Source organism: Lepidochelys olivacea, assembly GCF_965140295.1.
Source record: "Lepidochelys olivacea isolate rLepOli2 genome assembly, chromosome: 1".
Classification (NCBI taxonomy): Eukaryota; Metazoa; Chordata; order Testudines; family Cheloniidae; genus Lepidochelys; species Lepidochelys olivacea.
The window spans coordinates 270,134,591-270,152,229 of NC_140411.1; the positions used below are offsets into that span (position 1 = coordinate 270,134,591).

At 40.9% G+C, this 17,639-nt stretch overlaps 1 protein-coding gene across 7 annotated transcripts in view; it reads left to right on the forward strand.

Annotated features, from left to right (window-relative positions):
* The window catches only part of CCDC38 (coiled-coil domain containing 38), a 38,867-nt gene that overhangs the window by 11,930 nt on the left and 9,298 nt on the right, over positions 1-17,639 (forward strand). For all 7 annotated transcript variants that reach the window (XM_084650648.1, XM_084650647.1, XM_084650649.1 and 4 more), the window contains 6 exons: positions 6,785-7,053; positions 8,091-8,216; positions 9,042-9,153; positions 10,406-10,469; positions 10,832-10,983; positions 13,028-13,163. In XM_084650648.1, the coding sequence (XP_084506774.1) occupies positions 6,785-7,053; positions 8,091-8,216; positions 9,042-9,153; positions 10,406-10,469; positions 10,832-10,983; positions 13,028-13,163 (859 nt within the window). The remainder of the gene's footprint in view (positions 1-6,784; positions 7,054-8,090; positions 8,217-9,041; positions 9,154-10,405; positions 10,470-10,831; positions 10,984-13,027; positions 13,164-17,639) is intronic.

Sequence of the window (17,639 nt, forward strand, 5' to 3'; positions counted from 1 at the left end):
ACCCTTCTGCACATCAGAGTTGGCAGCAACAAGGGCCGGGTTCAATATCTAGGGGATCCATTCCAATAACACAATGAAAAACCGGCTTGAGCCCCCACCCAGTGACCTGGGACAAATATATACCACCCCCGCTGGGCGCCTCTAAGAGGCAATACTTCCCCTCTCGCAAGCACAGAGTCTGAGTGTAGCAAAAGTCTTTTAATAACAGAGAAACTGGGGATCCCACAGCAGCCAAAGTGACCATTTGGGCAGCTATGGGCTCATGCTAGGCGGGATGGGTGTGCCTATGCAAATGAGATCAGCCCCTGAAGTTCTTTTCCACAACTTGCCACACCTCACCACCAGATGTCAGGGTGGAGCTCATCCTGCCTGTGCTTACACAAGTATAATGACAATCACAAAGTTCTGGTAGTCTCAGCTATACTAGAGATTCTCCAGGATGCTTGGTTGGAGTTGTACAACTAAGCACCATAGAAACATGAGTACTGGCCATAGAGGCATTCTGTGGGGAGGCACACTGGCTTCTCCATTTGGGTATCATCAGATGCCAAGATTAATCAGAACGACAGGTTAGACAAACCAATGGCTGGCCTTTCTAGGCACGCTCAGAAAAGCAGGTTTTTGAATTGGTTCGCCTGTATGAAAACCACAGCGCTGTTGTTGAGGAAAAGGCTATTCTTATAGCTCCAGAAATCTTTCTGTTCAAGATAAATTTCTCTTTCCACAATTCCTTGGTCATAGTTCTTCCATCATTTTGTTCTAACCTTTAGCGCTCCTATGGAAAGTTGTGCCATAAATGGGCATTTCTAGTGCTCTAAAGATATATCTCAAGCATATATGGAGTACACATGCCACTTGTACCCTGTTCATCTCATTCTATCCAAAATCCCTTCAGGGAAGGCCGGATTAAGGCATAAAATAACTAAGCTACAGTTTAGGGCCTCGCAGTATGAGGGGCCTCTAAAAAAGAAAAAACTGACTCCATTTCAAATTTTATCAACATTGGTTGATAAATAAAGGAGATATGGGAAAAGAAGATTCTTTCTAAATATAGTCATTTTTGTTCAAATATGACAAAAATATACACATCTGGCTACACAAATACCTTTACCATACCATTACGCTTCACAAATTGTTCATTATTGACAGGCAGGAGGCCAGGGCTTAGAAAAAAAAAGATAACTGCACTTGTAAAATTAGTAGTTCTGCAAGTAAGTCTCCTATCAGCCTCCTAAGGCAGCGGTTTGTTGGTCAGCTGCTACTGGTAAAATTCTGACCGTGCCTTCATAATTTTTTAAAATAAATAAATAATCTAACTGCCGATAAAATCAGGGAAAATGTGATGTCGGAGATGGCAGTGTCGTGAAGCAATCCTGCCAAGCTCATACTCCTATGGGACTCGTCCTTGGAGTGATGTCATGTATAGCATCCCCTTTGGCTGGTAATAGCCAGAAGGCCACCGTCTTTTGTTTACGGTCCAGCACACTCAGTCATAGAGTGCCTTCGTTCCTGTTTTTCTTCATTTTCTTAAGTGTTAGTGTGTTCTTTCTTCTTTTGATCTGTACGTACGTACAATTGTATATTTTAGCGTGCGCACCACTTTCTGCTTCACGCGCTATCCATGCTTCACATGATTGAGTTTGCAGGTGATCATCTTATGGATTTGGGTCTAGTGGATCTTGAGGAGGATACATTTGTGTTGGCTTCCTTCTGTCAGTTTCGGGAACCTTCACAGTAAATATCAGAGAGTGCTGACGAAAGGATAAATAGAGGGTTTTGAGAGAAGTGAAGGAAGATATACATATATATCAAAATATTCTGAGTACTTGGTGAGCAAGTTATTTCAAACTATGTGCATTTATGATTAATAGGCTATTAAAGCCTATAATATTCATTATATTTGCTTGAATATGGGCTAGTTTTTCTCACTTTCTCAATGCCTGTCTAGAGATTACCTGTCTTTTTTCTGGTAAATTCTTTCTCTCTTTCGCACATATAGCTTGTTGTGACTCTGTGTGTCCGAGATGTTTACTCGAGATTAATTAGTGGTCCTGGGGGAGACAGAGGATAGAGAAGCAAACATGAATAGAGATGTCTGCCTAGAAAATTCTGCAAGAAAAGCTATCTGCCCTAAGCATTCTGTGCATCGAAAGTGACACACTCCATAGCTTATCATTTGCTCACCAAAAATCACAGAAGAAAATGTTTTAAATTTCAGTGTTAAAATGAATGTGATGTGCAAACAGACATACTGCAGGCTGTACTGCTTCCGTTAGGTAAGCTGGTCTGTGTAACTGTAACTGCTTTTGTGTTGATGTAGATATAAAGTTTTCATATCTACTAATTAAGAGATCATAGTCGAAAATATGTTAATTTGAAACTATTTTATAATGCAAACAGGCATATTGCAAGATGCGTTTTAGTTAATTATTATTCTATTTTTACAACTTTGCCTTTGTATATATGCAAGTATAAAGATTTTGTGTTTATATATTCAATGTCCTCTCTGTGAAAATAATAAATTTTTTTTTTTTTATGGTATGGGGCTTCTTACACTTGACATAGCTTAGGGCCTCAGAATGTCATAATCTGGCCCTGTCTTCAGATCTCAAAGTTGCTACAGGCAACATGTTAAAATCCTGCACCAGTTGGCATGCTAGGCATCTGGGAAGCTATTCACAGAAGTCCCTAGTGGCACTGGGGGAAAAGTATCTGCACCTCATCTGAGGAAGATTTGCAAAGTAAGTTTCCATTCCTTTGCAGAGGCATCTTTCAGTAGGAAGTTGCTACTGGGCTGGTTCCCACCTAATTCCTTGCTTTATATGAGAGTAACTTCCTTTCCTGCCTATTATTCTACTATAATAATAATAATTAAGACACTACTTATCTTCCTACACTTCTGTGATTCAATTCTTGCTACTTCCCATTGTTGATGAATTAGGAGAGAAGCTTTGCAAGAGAATGAGAAATTTCTTATCCTGATAGGTTTCAGAGTAGCAGCTGTGTTAGTCTGTATCTGCAAAAAGAACAGGAGTACTTGTGGCTCCTTAGAGACTAACAATTTTATATGAGCATAAGCTTTCGTGGGCTACAGCCCACTTCATCAGATGCGTAGAATGGAACATATAGTAAGAAGATACATATACATACTGTGACAAAGTTCCTGCTCTACCTTGATGGGTCTTGCGCTTATTGGCGGATTTGCTCGCCTTGGAGCTTCATGGCAGCCCTCAGCTTGGCCATTTTTCTGAACCCACAGTCCCAGTCGACTCCTCCTGTGTCTGACCAGTTGAGAGGATTTGGGGGGAACGCAGGCCCGCCCTCTACTCCGGGTTCCAGCCCAGGGCCCTGTGGAATGCAGCTGTCTAGAGTGCCTCCTGGAACAGCTGTGCAACAGCTACAACTCCCTGGGCTACTTCCCCATGGCCTCCTCCCAACCTCTTCTTTATCCTCACCATAGGACCTTCCTCCTGGTGTCTGATAATGCTTGTACACCTCAGTCCTCCAACAGTCTGCGTTCTCACTCTCAGCTCCTAGTGCCTCTTGCTCCCAGCTCCTCACACGTACACCACAAACTGAAGTGAGCTCTTTTTTAAAACCCAGGTGCCCTGATTAGCCTGCCTTAATTGATTCTAGCAGCTTCTTGATCGGCTGCAGGTGTTCTAATCAGCCTGTCTTAATTGTCTCCAGAAGGTTCCTGTTTGTTCTGCAACCTTCCCTGTTACCTTACCCAGGGAAAAGGGACCTACTTAGCCTGGGGCTAATATATCTGCCTTCTGTTACTCTCCTATAGCCATCTGGCCCGATCCTTTCAGAATACAGAGAGCATGAAAAGGTGGAAGTTGCCATACCAACTCTAAGAGGCTAATTAATTAAGACGAGTTATTAGCAACAGGAGAAAAAAACATTTGTAGTGATAATCAAGATGGCCCATTTCAGACAGTTGACAAGAAGGTGTGAGGATACTTAACATGGGGAAATAGATTCAATTTGTGTAATGACCCAGCCACTCCCAGTCTCTATTCAAGCCCAAGTTAATGGTATCTAGTTTGCAAATTAATTCTAGTTCAGCAGTTTCTCATTGGAGTCTGGTTTTGAAGCTTTTCTGTTGCAAAATTGCCACCCTTAAGTCTGTTACTGAGTGACCAGAGAGGTTTAAGTGTTCTCCTACTGTTTTTTGAATGTTATGATTCCTGATGTCAGATTTGTGTCCATTTATTCTTTTACGTAGAGACTGTCTGGTTTGTGATATATGCCATCATGTGCCAGCAATGCCCCTCTGCCATGTACATTGGCCAAACTGAACAGATCCCTTTCTGCAGTACTCCTTCCTAGGCAGTCATTTCCCATTTTGTATGTGTGCAACTGATTGTTCCTTCCTAAATAGAGTACTTTGCATTTGTCCTTATTGAATTTCATCCAGTTTACTTCAGACCATTTCTCCAATTTGTCCAGATCATTTTGAATTTTAATCCTATCCTCCAAAGCACTTGCAACCCCCTCCCTCCTTGGTATCGTCCTCAAACTTTACAAGTGTACTCTGTATGCCATTATGTAAATCATTGACAAAGATATTGAATAGAACTGGACCCAAAACTGATCCCTGCAGGACCCTACTTGTTATGCCCTTCCAGTATGATTCTGAACCACTGATAACTACTCTCTGGGACAGTTTTCCAACCAGTTTTGCACCCACCTTATAGTAGCTCCATCTAGGTTGCATTTTCCTAGTTTGTTTAGGAAACTTGCATGATAAGGTCATGCAAGACAGTATCAAAAGCTTTACTAAAGTCAAGATATACCACCTCTACCACTTCCCCCCTTTCCATAAGGCTTGTTATCCTGTCAAAGAAAGCTATCAGGTTGGTTTGACATGATTTGTTTTTGACAAATCCATGCTGACTGTTACTTATCACCTTATTATCTTTTAGATGTTTGCAAATTGATTATTTATTTGTTCCATTATCTTTCCGGGTACAGAAGTTAAGCTGACTGGTCTGTAATTCCCCAGGTTGTCCGTATTTCCCTTTTTATAGGTTGGCACTAGATTTTTGCCCTTTTTCCAGTCTTCTGGAATCTCTCCTTTCTTCCATGACTTTTCAAAAATAATTGCTAATGGCTCAGATATCTGCTCTGTCAGCTCCTTGAGTATTCTAGGAGTCACTTCATCAGTCCCTGGTGACTTGAAGAACTCTAATTTGTCCAAGTAATTTTTAACTTGTTTTCTCCCTATTTTAGCCTCCTCTGAGCCTACCTCATTTTCATTGGCATTCACTACGTTAGTGTCCAATCACCACCAACCTTCTTGGTGAAAACCGAAACAAATAAGTTATTAAGCACCTCTGCCATTTCCACATTTTCTGATATTATTTTTTCCCCCTCATTGGGTAACGGACCTACCCTGTCCTTTGTCTTCCTCTTGCTTCTCATATATTTGTAAAATGTTTTCTTGTTACCCTTTATGTCTCTAGCTAGTTTGATCTTGTTTTGTGCCTTGGCCTTTCTAATTTTGTCCCTGAATACTTGTGTTATTTGTTTATATTCATCCTTTGTCCTAGTTTCCACTTTTTGTAGGACTCTTGTTTGATTTTTAGATCATTGAAGGTCTCCTGGTTAAGCCAGGGCAATCTCTTGCCATACTTCCTATCTTTCCTACACAGTGAGATAGTTTGCTCTTGTGCCCTTAATAATGTCTCTTTAAAAAGCTGCCAACTATTGTTTTTCCCCTTAGACTTGCTTCTCATGGGATCTTACCTACCAACTCCCTGAGTTTGCTAAAGTCTGCCTTCTTGGAATCCATTGTCTTTATTTTGCTGTTCTCCCTCCTATCATTGCTTAGAATCATGAACTCTTATCATTTCATGATCACTTTCACCCAAGCTGCCTTCCACTTTCAAATTCTCAACCAATTCCTCCCTATTTGTCAATATCAAATCTAGAACATCCTCTCCCCTGATAGCTGTCTTCACCTTCTGAAATAAAAAATTGTCTCCAATATATTCCAAGAATTTATTGGATAATCTGTGCCCTGCTGTGTTATTTTCCCAACAGATGTCTGAGTAGTTGAAGTCCCCCATCACCACCAAGTCCTGTGCTTTGGATGATTTTATTAGTTGTTTTTAAAAAGCCACATCCATCTCTTCTTCCTGGTTAGGTGGTCTGTAGTAGATCCCTACTATGACATAACCCTAGTTTTTACCCCTTTTATAATTTTATTGGGGTTAATTAATATATCAGGTAGTTCTCTAAATACTAATAAATCAGTTGCTGGAGTGTTTCTTTTGCTTTGGAAGAACTGTTCTGATGGCTTGGTGGCCTGAGCTGAAGGGTGGTGCTTAGTCCTGCAGTATCCAGCAACAAGACTGGACCACTCCAAATTCCTTGGAGTTGGGGGACATTAACCCATTAGGGATAAATGAGGAAGGAGATGGCTAGCAGAAAGAAAATGATCAGGTAAGAAATTTCTCATTCACTTTCCTTAGAGATCAGCAGAAAGAACTTGTGTTTAGTGTTTCATTGAAAGGCTGTCATCTTAATAGTTCAACACACCTTTTTAGCTCTGCACCATAGTATCTATAATAAGTTTGAGCCCATATGCTGAGGAGGAACTTTGAAGTCACCTCCTGACCCAGATGTGAGGGTTTCTCAGTAACCCACATTTTGAAAAATGCCAGTCTAATGTGTGACTAAGATAATGTCATTTTAAGTTGATATAATTTAAACTTTAAAATTTTTTTGTACATCTGCTTGTATATTAACTGTATACTGTAACGTATTTTTGTAGTGAAATTGCAAATGCCGAATTCCTTCTCATGGAGAGTTTATATTATGAAGATTTTTTGATGAAACTTTCTCCTAAAGAATGGCAAGAAGAACAGAGAACAAAAAAGTTGAAAGCAAGAATAGACAAACAGAGAGAAAGAGAGTGCATGCAGAGAGAAATGATTACGTGTACTTTCACTCCACACCAAGAAAAAGAAAGTGTACGCAAAGAGAAGATAATTTCTTCAGTTTCACGCCAACCACGCCACTGTTCTATTTTTTTAAAGCCAAGTATGTGTCTGAAAATATAAAGTACAATCTATATAAATGTGGTTAAGGCTGAAAATTTAAGCACACACAAGTCAGAACTTTAAAAAATGAAGTGATCAGATGCTGATTTCATTTCAGTGTTGCAAACTCTCATTATTTTACCACAAGTCTCACAATTTCGGTGGGGTTTTTTTCATGAAACCCCAGCTTCTGGAATCCACAGATTGTATGAGAGCTCAGCTTTCAGTTTTTGAAAAAGTAAGCTTCTAGCCCTTTTGGTTACAGAGAAAAGCTTTAAAAAATGAAGCAAGTACACCTTTACGACTTAGAAACCAGAAGACAAATGAAGAGAACCCCAAATTTATTACTTTTTTTTTTAAAAAGTCATGATTTTAAAGCCACTCTCATGATTTTGGAGTCTTGACTCATGGTTTTTTTAACATGTAGGTTTGGAATTCGGGGTAAATAATGTGGCTCACATAAGCCCTCGTTAGTGGGTTGTGTCTTTTGAAGCTTGATGTTTAGGCTAGCAATGTTTATTTTTTTCTAGATTCCTCACTTAGGCGTTGTTTTTATTAAAAGTTTAATTAAAGGTGTATTTTTAAATTGATTTAGTTGAAACAGTGCAAACCTCTGTGTGGATATTCAAATTAATTTAAACCTGTCTTGCATTGATTTAGCTTAATCTGGTAAGGAATCCGCTAAATCAGGTTTAAATCCATATAAGACATGTCTACAGAGGAGTTTGCAGTTAAGCTAAATCAAATTAAAAACTGATTTTAGCTTAACTAGCGCAAGTTTCTTGTGCAGACAAGACCTTACTGTTAAAGGCCTGTTCCCATATTACCATTTGTTTTTCCCAGTTGCAGTTGGAAAAGCTTTCTTGGTTTAGCTGTACCTCAGATAAAAAGTTCCTTTACGTTATTCTTTATTTAGATCCCATTATATTTTCCACTTGCTTTTACAGTAAATCAGAGCAGTAACTTTGTTGTTGTTGTCAGTCAAGACACATTTCTTTTAGGAAAGCTCTTCAGTTATAGTTCTCTTTATATTTTTAGATAGACTCTATGTATCAAATACAGACAGGCGCTTCAGTTCCTTTGAGAAAAGTGCTGGATACAATAGGAAAACATCAGCTGTAAGTGAGAGTTGTCACCAGAGAACAGCAGTGCATGGTAACAAAGGTATGAGGTCTATGCAGTAGGGTGGTGAAGGTATTCCTGTTCACTGATGGTAAAATTCACACAGTCATGGAGGGTTCGTTCCCCTTGGTAGGATTGTCTCTGTGAGGAGCAGGGGCAGAGGGTGCATAGATGAAGCAGCCGGAGACGTGAGTGCACACTACAAAATTAAGTTGACTTAAGTGAGGTTGACATACAGCCATCACAGTAATTACTGCGGTGGTTCCTGTCCACACTATGCCTCCTTTGTCAGTGGTGTGCATCTTCACCAGGAGTACTTCCACCAACTTAACTGTGTGGGGCACTGACAGCTGGATCCCCCACCCCTGCCCCGGGAGGGGGGGCAGCTGTGAGCCTCAAGTGGGACTGACAGCTCAGACTGTCAGCCCCAGGGTGTGTGGGGGTGGCTCCAGCTTTGAGCCCTGCGTGGGGCTGACAGCCAAAACAGGCAAAGTAACAGTGTCTACACAGACACTGTCACCCTGACTACCTCCACCTAACGGCGATGCTGCTTGCAAAGGTGGAGTTATGAGGTCAGTGTAGCGGGCAATTTACATGGGTGGGATCAATGTCTACCTTACATCTTACGACTGCTTTATATTTGTATTTATCTAATATATATTTACAAAGAAACTGTATGATAGTTATAGACAAACTGGTAAAATACACCTCCTTAACATATGGAGACCACTGCTGGTAACATTCCAAGGAGCAAGATAAGAATATACCCCTTAATGTGTAAGTTCATCTTCCTATAGATGAATAATAATATAATTTGGATACGTATTTACTTTCAAATTTATCCTTTTATTGCTTCACATTTTGAAGAAAATGAACGCAGGTCTTCTAGAAAGCTCACAAAAGCAGACTTGAATGAAGAAGTGAAAATGTTAAGTGAGTGCAAATCCATCTTGACTGATAAAAAAAAGACATCACCAAGGTAATAGTATCAGACAAACTTTGCTTTCTCCATTCTCAGTTTGCTTTCTCCATCTTCCTGTGTACAATAAGAAGAAAATATATCAAGTAAGAGAGCAAATAAAATAAGAAATGCAATTATATACCACAGTAAGGAAGTTTATCAATAATTCTCCCACCTCCATAGTGGTAGTGATTTGATAGTGGTACCAATGGCCAAAGCCAGCTAGAAGGATCCACATTTATGTGTTCCTCCGCCCCCAGGTCAGCCTCTGTTCTGAGCATTGACATCTGGTAGATAGAAGGATTTAACAATCATTGGTGCTAGCAACTTTAAATCAACAACTTAGTATTAAGGTGAATTGAGGATGAAGGCCCAAGAATTTGTTGTGATTATTCACACCAGGAGAAGTATGATGACTGAATGAAAATTTTGTCAGTGAACATCTGGAGCCAGACCAGTATCAGGTGAAGGTGCCTGCGATGGGACAGCTAAATTAACTGTCTTGTGGCTGAAGGCTCACAGTTAGGCTTGGCTGTGGGGCTCCCACTGGAGGTGCAGCACTGGTTACAGAGCAGTGGAGTAGAAAGACAAGAGGACTGGGAGAAACAAGGGAGCAGAGTAGGAGGGAATTGAGAACTGTAATTTAGCATCGTATAGTTAACTGTCCTTTTTCATCCTCTTTTAGTTAATGTTGTTTTTCTTTGCAGATAGACGTGTCTGTTTTGCCCATCCATTCTGCCATATTTCTGCCCTTGATTATGTGCTGGAACCTGCTGAAGGCTGTCACAATTTAAAAAATAGATATATCCAAAGCAACGTGTGGGCTATTGAGCTATATTGAGCTCACAATGATTGCTTGGTTTGTCTACACAGTCATTAATACCTGTATATAACACACAACTTTGTGAAGCACTTATAAAGCAGCTATTATTGAAAAGGGCAGAAAATATTCTTGTAGGTTCAATAGAGTCCTGGAGAATCTATAAGTACAGGACAGTGCATTGAAAGAGTTCCTTTGCAGGAATGGGTGTGAGAGTTCCTTTATAAAATCAAATTTAATCCTGTTGGTTAAAGCTTCAGTTCCTCACTTCTCTCCACTGTATGCATATGTGGAGAAGACTAAGGCCTAAGTCTTCAAAGAGCTGAAAACATCTTTTGCAATGATGGGAGTTCCCTTTCCACACACTGAAATCAGAAAGCTCTTGTAGGATTGGGATTTTAGGCTTAGAAACCAGGAACTGACTCTTTTTCTCCTTCCCTTTTATATCAGGTGGGAAAGCGAAAGTGATTGTGCAATTCATGAAGATTCCTTGAAAGACCTGGACACTGATATGGTAATTAAACTAGGCTTCTCGATTGAACATGTGTCCTCTGGAAAATGAGATTTTTTTTTTCTTTTAATGACTTGATTTTTCTTATGCAAAAATTGCAGAAATTCTGGGCCAGATTGTGTACTTGGTTGCACATGTTCAACCCATTGGCCAGGTTCTCAGCTCTGCTTCAGCAGCTTTGCATCACTACAACAACTCAAATCAGCCACAGACCTTTCTTAATCAGCTCCTTAAGATTCCCCCCATACATTTTTCTGTTGTTTTAAATTTTAGAAAGAATTATTTGCAGCAAAACTGAAGTTACCTAACATAGGTGTAGCTCTTCTTCCAGTAAATGTTATGTATCTTTCTTTCCTCTATCTTAGGTGCCAGAAATATATTTCACAGACCCAAAACAGTTACTTCAGATCTTCACAGAGCTAGAGGAACAAAATCTTGCATTGATCCAAAATAACCAAGACTTAGATGAAACTATGGATGAAATTGAGCAGATGGCAAAAACTATAAAGGCAAAACTGTAAGTTATTGAACTAGAGAGAGCAATATGTAAAGCTAGTTGGTACCTCTTCACTGCTGGATATTTAAATTACCTGACCTATTCCTTGAACAGCAAAGCAGAGACATTTTCAACATAGTCATGCTTTAAGTATGGCTCATAAGGTATTTTGAAGGAGCACAATTTCTGAATAAGGTAGATACATAACAGAAAATACCAGTTTTACTACACAAGCTTGGCATTTTTGGGTTGCAAATAGGTAGACTGGGGAGACAAATATCCTCCATGTTGTGTATGTCCCATTTGTAATTAGTAAGGACCATATATAGTCCCTGGCCCTCGTGTGACAGAGTGGAGGAGAAGGCGCTGGGATTATTACCGTGACATTCATTTAACCATAAATCCTTTATGAAATACAAAGGCCAAATGGTATTTATACAATTGCTCTAAACATGCCTAAAAAGCCTAACTAATAAGCAGTATACTACGTCCAAGCTCTAACAGAACACTTACAAGCGTTTGATCAAGATACTTACAAATGGACTATACCCAAGGCTGCTTAGACACATATTGGCCAGCTCCAACATGGTCAGGCAGGGATTAGCAATTAACCCTTTCAGAGTTTATTTTTTGTATACCTCCTTTAACAAACAAGTGATGTCATTGCCAATTCTCAGACTTTAGCTAAGGCCGGATGAAGCAGTTTCTTATGTAACCAATTATTTAATGCACCTGGTACCCAGTTAACCATGGTTTATTTCCGTTACTTCATCCCAAACCTTAAATAAGGTAACACAGGTATTTTGAAGTTTCACTACAAGTTTAACACAACAACTCTTCTTTTTTCATGATCTCATTCTCTTTGGTCACATGCTTTGGGCCTATTGTGCATGCTAATGTCCCAACTCAATTTAAAACCATAGTTCACTCAGATCTAATGAGGGCCTATATTCCTACAGAATGGCACAAGGAGGCTCTTTTCTCCTCCTCCTCCTCCCTCCCCCATTCAAGTGCCTCTGGGGATACTCCACAACCTACAGGGGGGGCAGAAGGAGACAGGGCTGCCCCAATCCCTTTTGCAATCAAGATCCACTTTGGACAATGTGGTGTTTATGGCACTTTTGCTAAATTTCAACGTGGGTAATTAAATTTACTTTACTTACATTTCCATTTTGAGCTGGATAAGAGATTCTTCTTCACTTCCTGCCCCACAGGGTTGTGTAATGTGTCTGAGTGCTGTTAAATAGCTGTTGTGTTCCAACCCCCAGCAAGGTGAAGTGACCCCAATATATTATTTTGTATGCACTTTGGGAGTAAAGCTACGTTATGAGCTGCAGATATTACTTCACAGATGCCTTACGGCCTTTTGTCTAATAATATCCTTTCACAAATGCACAGCTTATTTGTGTTTTATTTTTTAATTAATTTCAAAGTTTTTAAAATCAATTTTTTGTTCATTTTCTCTGTTTAATTGCCTAACTTCTATAGTGCATGATGCTTATTTATTATAGTATCAATTGATAATGACAAAAAGAAAAGGAGGACTTGTGGCACCTTAGAGACTAACAAATTTATTTGAGCATAAGCTTTCGTGAGCTACAGCTCACTTCAAGTGAGCTGTAGCTCACAAAGGCTTATGCGTGAGCTGTAGCTCACGAAAGCTTATGCTCAAATAAATTTGTTAGTCTCTAAGGTGCCACAAGTACTCCTTTACTTTTTACAGATACAGACTAACACGGCTGCTACTCTGAAACTTGATAATGACAGTCACTGTAGTGAAGTCTAAATAATCCCAAGATTTGTTCTAGCTGCCTAGAATGCTTTTGAAATTGTTACCTTATATGAAAAAAAAATTCCTGTCATTTTCTTTCCCCCTTTAAGGGATAAACTGATTTACTGTTTAGACTTTGAAGCTCTGAAGTCTACCTTTGCCTAAAATAGCCAGTTTCTAAGATTTTAGCGGTTGTCTAAAAAGAACATTTTAAACTGCTGAGTGATGCTTACTGCACAACCAAATGAATCCACAGAATATATTACTATGACACAGATCTCTTTTTACCCACAGAAATGAAAAATTAAGTGTTGTTATAGGACACAAAGAAATTCTTAAAGTTTCCTGCATCAGTGAAGAGGAAAAACTCACAGATCTGGCACTAAGAGCTAAAATGTTTTCTTTTGGAGAGTTTAATCCAGAAATCCAGGTAACTCTTCTGTAAAACATGTTTTATATCAAGAGAACAAATTTTACAATTACAGCTTTAAAAAAAATCTTATTCTTATCATAGAGGAAAAAGCTGCTGGAATGGGGATTTTCTCATGCCTTGAAATAAATAGTAGTGTAAAGTATTCCATGTGGTTCCTCCCCTCTCTTCTAATCTGTTCCTGTTCAGATAACAGCATCAATTGTGCAGTGTCTAATACTTTATTATTATTATTATTATTACTTCATTTACCATCTGCAGCTATTCAAGTTGCTGATGTAGAAGTCAGTAAATTCTTCTTTCTAGCTATGGTACAGTAAATCTGACTAGGTAACGTTGTGCGAGGGGAAAGGGATAATATGAGGTTATATTTTTTTCCCTTAGACTATGTATTTCAAGTGTTTGAGCACAAAGATAGATAAATGTAACATGCATGTTATGCAAGTGTGCAATTACTTCATATAAATGTGAGCGAGCCATAGTCTCTGGGCCTGGGGTCTGAGTCTGCAAGAAAAATATCACACAGGCTGTGCTAGAGGAAGATATGCAGAGATCAAGAAGATTCAGTAACAGTAACGTAAACCTTTGCTTTATTCTCTGTGCAAACCTGAATTGTGATACCTGGCTTCCAAAATCCATTCTGTTCACAGCCTTATTTTCAGGACTTGAACATATTTAAATAAATGTGTGTTTGGAAAATAATAATAATGCAAGTTCATTGACAAAAAACTTAGTTAATACAGAGTTAAAGAGGTCTGGTGATATATCATACTCTTCCAGAAAGTTGAATTCAACAAGCAAAATTCAAACTTCTGAAAACCAGTAAATGAAGTGTTAAATTACAGGCCCATGTGACCTTAACTCTGCCTCCCTGAAGCTGGTAATAGACGCGAGGAATTAACTGCCTGCACTCCCGCTGCATTCCCTGTGTTAGCTGTATTGAATTTTGGAGAGATTAGCTGGAGCAGCTTGGAAGAGCTGTGATTGTGATAAACTGAAATCTGGAGGGTATGCCGCTGGGACGGTGATCCCTTCTACCTGGCCCGCATGTGTGTGATCAAAGAAAAAAGGTGCATCTGTACATTTGAGAGATCCAACATGCCTCATTTCAGCACTGTGTTGTGTAGGTTGTGTCATTAGTGGGACACAGGGATCTTCTTGCCAGGGGGCTTGTCAGTAGTTAGGATGGTTTGATGATGGGTAAGTGAAAGTACAGTGTTGGCATCATGTGCATAAGGGTTTCCACCTGAGCAGCCCCTGCTCCAGCCTGCATCTGCTCCTGCCTCAGCCGACCACCCAGCAACTCTGACAAAGAGCATGAGATATCACCAGGAAGTCTTCACTCTGTGTTTTCACAAAGTTTTGTCCGTGAATTTCCTAGGTTTTTTATTAACAGAAAGGAAGGAAGAAAGATTTGTTGTAGGAGTTAGTGGGGATTTAGGCAGTTGTAGTTCTTGCGTAGCTTTGCAGTTGATACGCTGTTGCGCTTTGGTAATAACAAAAAGAGGTAGCCATTACATAGTATTTTTGAATCAGTAGATCTCAAAGAACTTTGTATCATTCTCCCCATTTTACAGCTAGGAAACTGAGGAACAGAAAGGTGAAGTGACTGGCCCAAGGTCACCCAGCTGGTGGATTGTAGCTGTCCCTAAACCCACCACCTTCCCTCACCTGAGGCCCCTCTATCCCCAAAATCCTCTCCTTTCCCTTGCTGCAACTCCGGACACCTCTCCCTGCCACTCTTCCACCCCGCAATATTACTTCCCTCCTAGCAAGTGTTCTCATATTTCATTACATTGTCCCAAAATAACACACACTGTAATAAATGAAGGGGGGGTAGCCCCCCTTTAAGAACAGCCAGCCAGCCAGTTAGCTGTAAAATCCCTCTTGGCATCTGTTCTCTGCTTGCTTTACCTGTAAAGTGTTAACAAGCCTACAGGTAAAAGAAAAGGAATGGGCACCTGACGGAAAGAGACAATGGGAGGGCTTGAACTTTTAAATTTGGGAAAGAAACATTCCCTTTGTCTGTTCTCTCTGGGCTGGAGGGACAGAGCAGCAATGCTGTAAGCAGCTTAAGCCAGGTGTGATCATAAATCATCAGATCATGTCTAGAACTACTTATCTGAACTCCAAATGTGTAAGTAGATCATAATGTTTAGCTAGACGTAATCAGGTTTATTTCTCATCTTGGCTTGTGGATCTCCTTTGTGCTAACTCCAGATGCTTTTGTTCAATATTGTCATTAATGATCTGGAGGATGGCGTGGACTGCACCCTCAGCAAGTTTGCAGATGACACTAAACTGGGAGGAGAGGTAGATATGCTGGAGGGTAGGGATAGGATACAGAGGGCCCTAGACAAATTAGAGGATTGGGCCAAAAGAAATCTGATGAGGTTCAACAAGGACAAGTGCAGAGTCCTGCACTTAGGAAGAAAGAATCCCATGCACGGCTACAGACTAGGGACTGAGTGGCTAGGCAGCAGTTCTGCAGAAAAGGACCTAAGGGTTACAGTGGATGAGAAGTTGGATATGAGTCAACAGTGTGCCCTTGTTGCCAAGAAGGCTAACGGCATTTTGGGCTGTATAAGTAGGAGCATTGCCAGCAGATAGAGGGATCATTCCCCTCTACTTGGCATTGGTGAGGCCTCATCTGGAGTACTGTGTCCAGTTTTGGGCCCCACGCTACATGAAGGATGTGGAAAAACTGGAAGGAGTCCAGTGGAGGGCAACAAAAATTATTAGGGGGCTGGAGCCAAGGCCGTCCTCACCCATATGCAAAGTACACAGTTGAGTAGGGCACCAGGAAAGGTACCCTACACAGCTGCATGCTGCTCCAGCCCCTGCTCTGCCCGAGCCCTGCCTCCACTCCCCTGAGGACTGCAGCAGGGCCAGGCCTGCACTCACTGGCGGTGAGAAGTGCAGACTGGCCCCAGCTATGCCGCCGGTGAGTGCTGGGGGGGGGTTCCCCCATCCCCCAAGCCAGCCCCCCACCACTGGAGGCCTGCCCCCACCCCCTCTGGGGGGGCTGCGTAGGACCCCAGAATAGCTAGGGACGGCCCTGGCTGGACCACATGACTTCTGAGGAGAGGCTGAGGGAACTGGGATTATTTAGTCTGCAAAAGAGAAGAATGAGGGGGGATTTGATAGTAGCCTTCAACTACCTGAAAGGGGGTTCCAGAGAGGATGGATCTAGGGGTACCAGATGATAGAACAAGGAGTAATGGTCTCAAGTTGCAGTGGGGGACGTTTAGGTTGGATATTAGGAAAAACTTTTTCACTAGGAGGGTGGTGAAGCACTGGAATGGGTTACATAGGGAGGTGGTGGAATCTCCTTCCTTAGAGGTTTTTAAGGTCAGGCTTGAAAAAGCCCTGGCTGGGATGATTTAGTTGGGGATTAGGTCCTGCTTTGAGCAGGGAGTTGGACTAGATGACCTCCTGAGGTCCCTTCCAACCCTGATAGTCTATGATTCTAACCTTTAAGCTGAACCCCCAAGAAAGCTGTTTTGGGTGCTTAATTTTTGTAATTGTTTCTTTTAAGATCTAGCAAAAAGCCTAAGTTCCAGATGTATTTTTCCCTTTTTTGTTTTTAATAAAATTTACCTTTTTTAAGAACGGGATTGGATTTTTGGTGTCCTAAGAGGTTTGTGCATGTTGGTTGATTAGTTGATAGCCACAGCTAATTTCCTTTGTTTTCTTTCTCAGCTCTTCCCTGGAGGGGGCGTGAAAGAGCTTGAGGGTACCCCACAGGGAGGAATTCCCAAGTGCTCCTTCCTGGGTTCAGAGGGTTTTTTTTTTCATTTGGGTGGTGGTGGCAGCGTTTACCAAGCCAAGGTCAGAGAAAAGCCGTAACCTTGGGAGTTTAATACAAGCCTGGAGTGGCAACTATTAATTTTTAAAATCCTTGTGGGTCCCCACTTCCTGCACTCAGAGTGACAGAGTGAGGATTCAGCCCTGACACACACACAACAAAGCTACATCTGAAGGCACGGTGCTAAATTCTTTCTTAGAATGCCCGAGGTTGGGCTCAGACTGATACTGGCTGGAAGTCAGGTTCAGTGGGTGCTGTAGATCCCATTGAGGGACCCACCTGCAGTGAAAACAGACACGCTAGAAACCCTGTTGGTTATTATGTTCATGCATGCTCCAAGTAATCCATTTAGTTCCCGCGCATTAGGCATGCGCCTAACTTGAAACTTAACTATCTTGACACTACTGTTTTCAATTTTGCTAACAAAGGTTAGTGGATGCCATGCACCAGTTGACATAAATGTCGGGTGATTGAGATCATTTTGGCCAGGCTCAGAGCCATGGTTTAATCTCTCAGACTGGGCAAAAAAACAAAAAAAGTTGGTAAAATATGTCAACCTTAAGAAAAGCTGTTGTGTTTTTTGTGGGGGGAGGGAGGTGGGCACTATGTCTCAGGAAGCCCTTGGTCCAGTGACCCTAAATTTGCATCACTAACCCATGCCCCCCCAT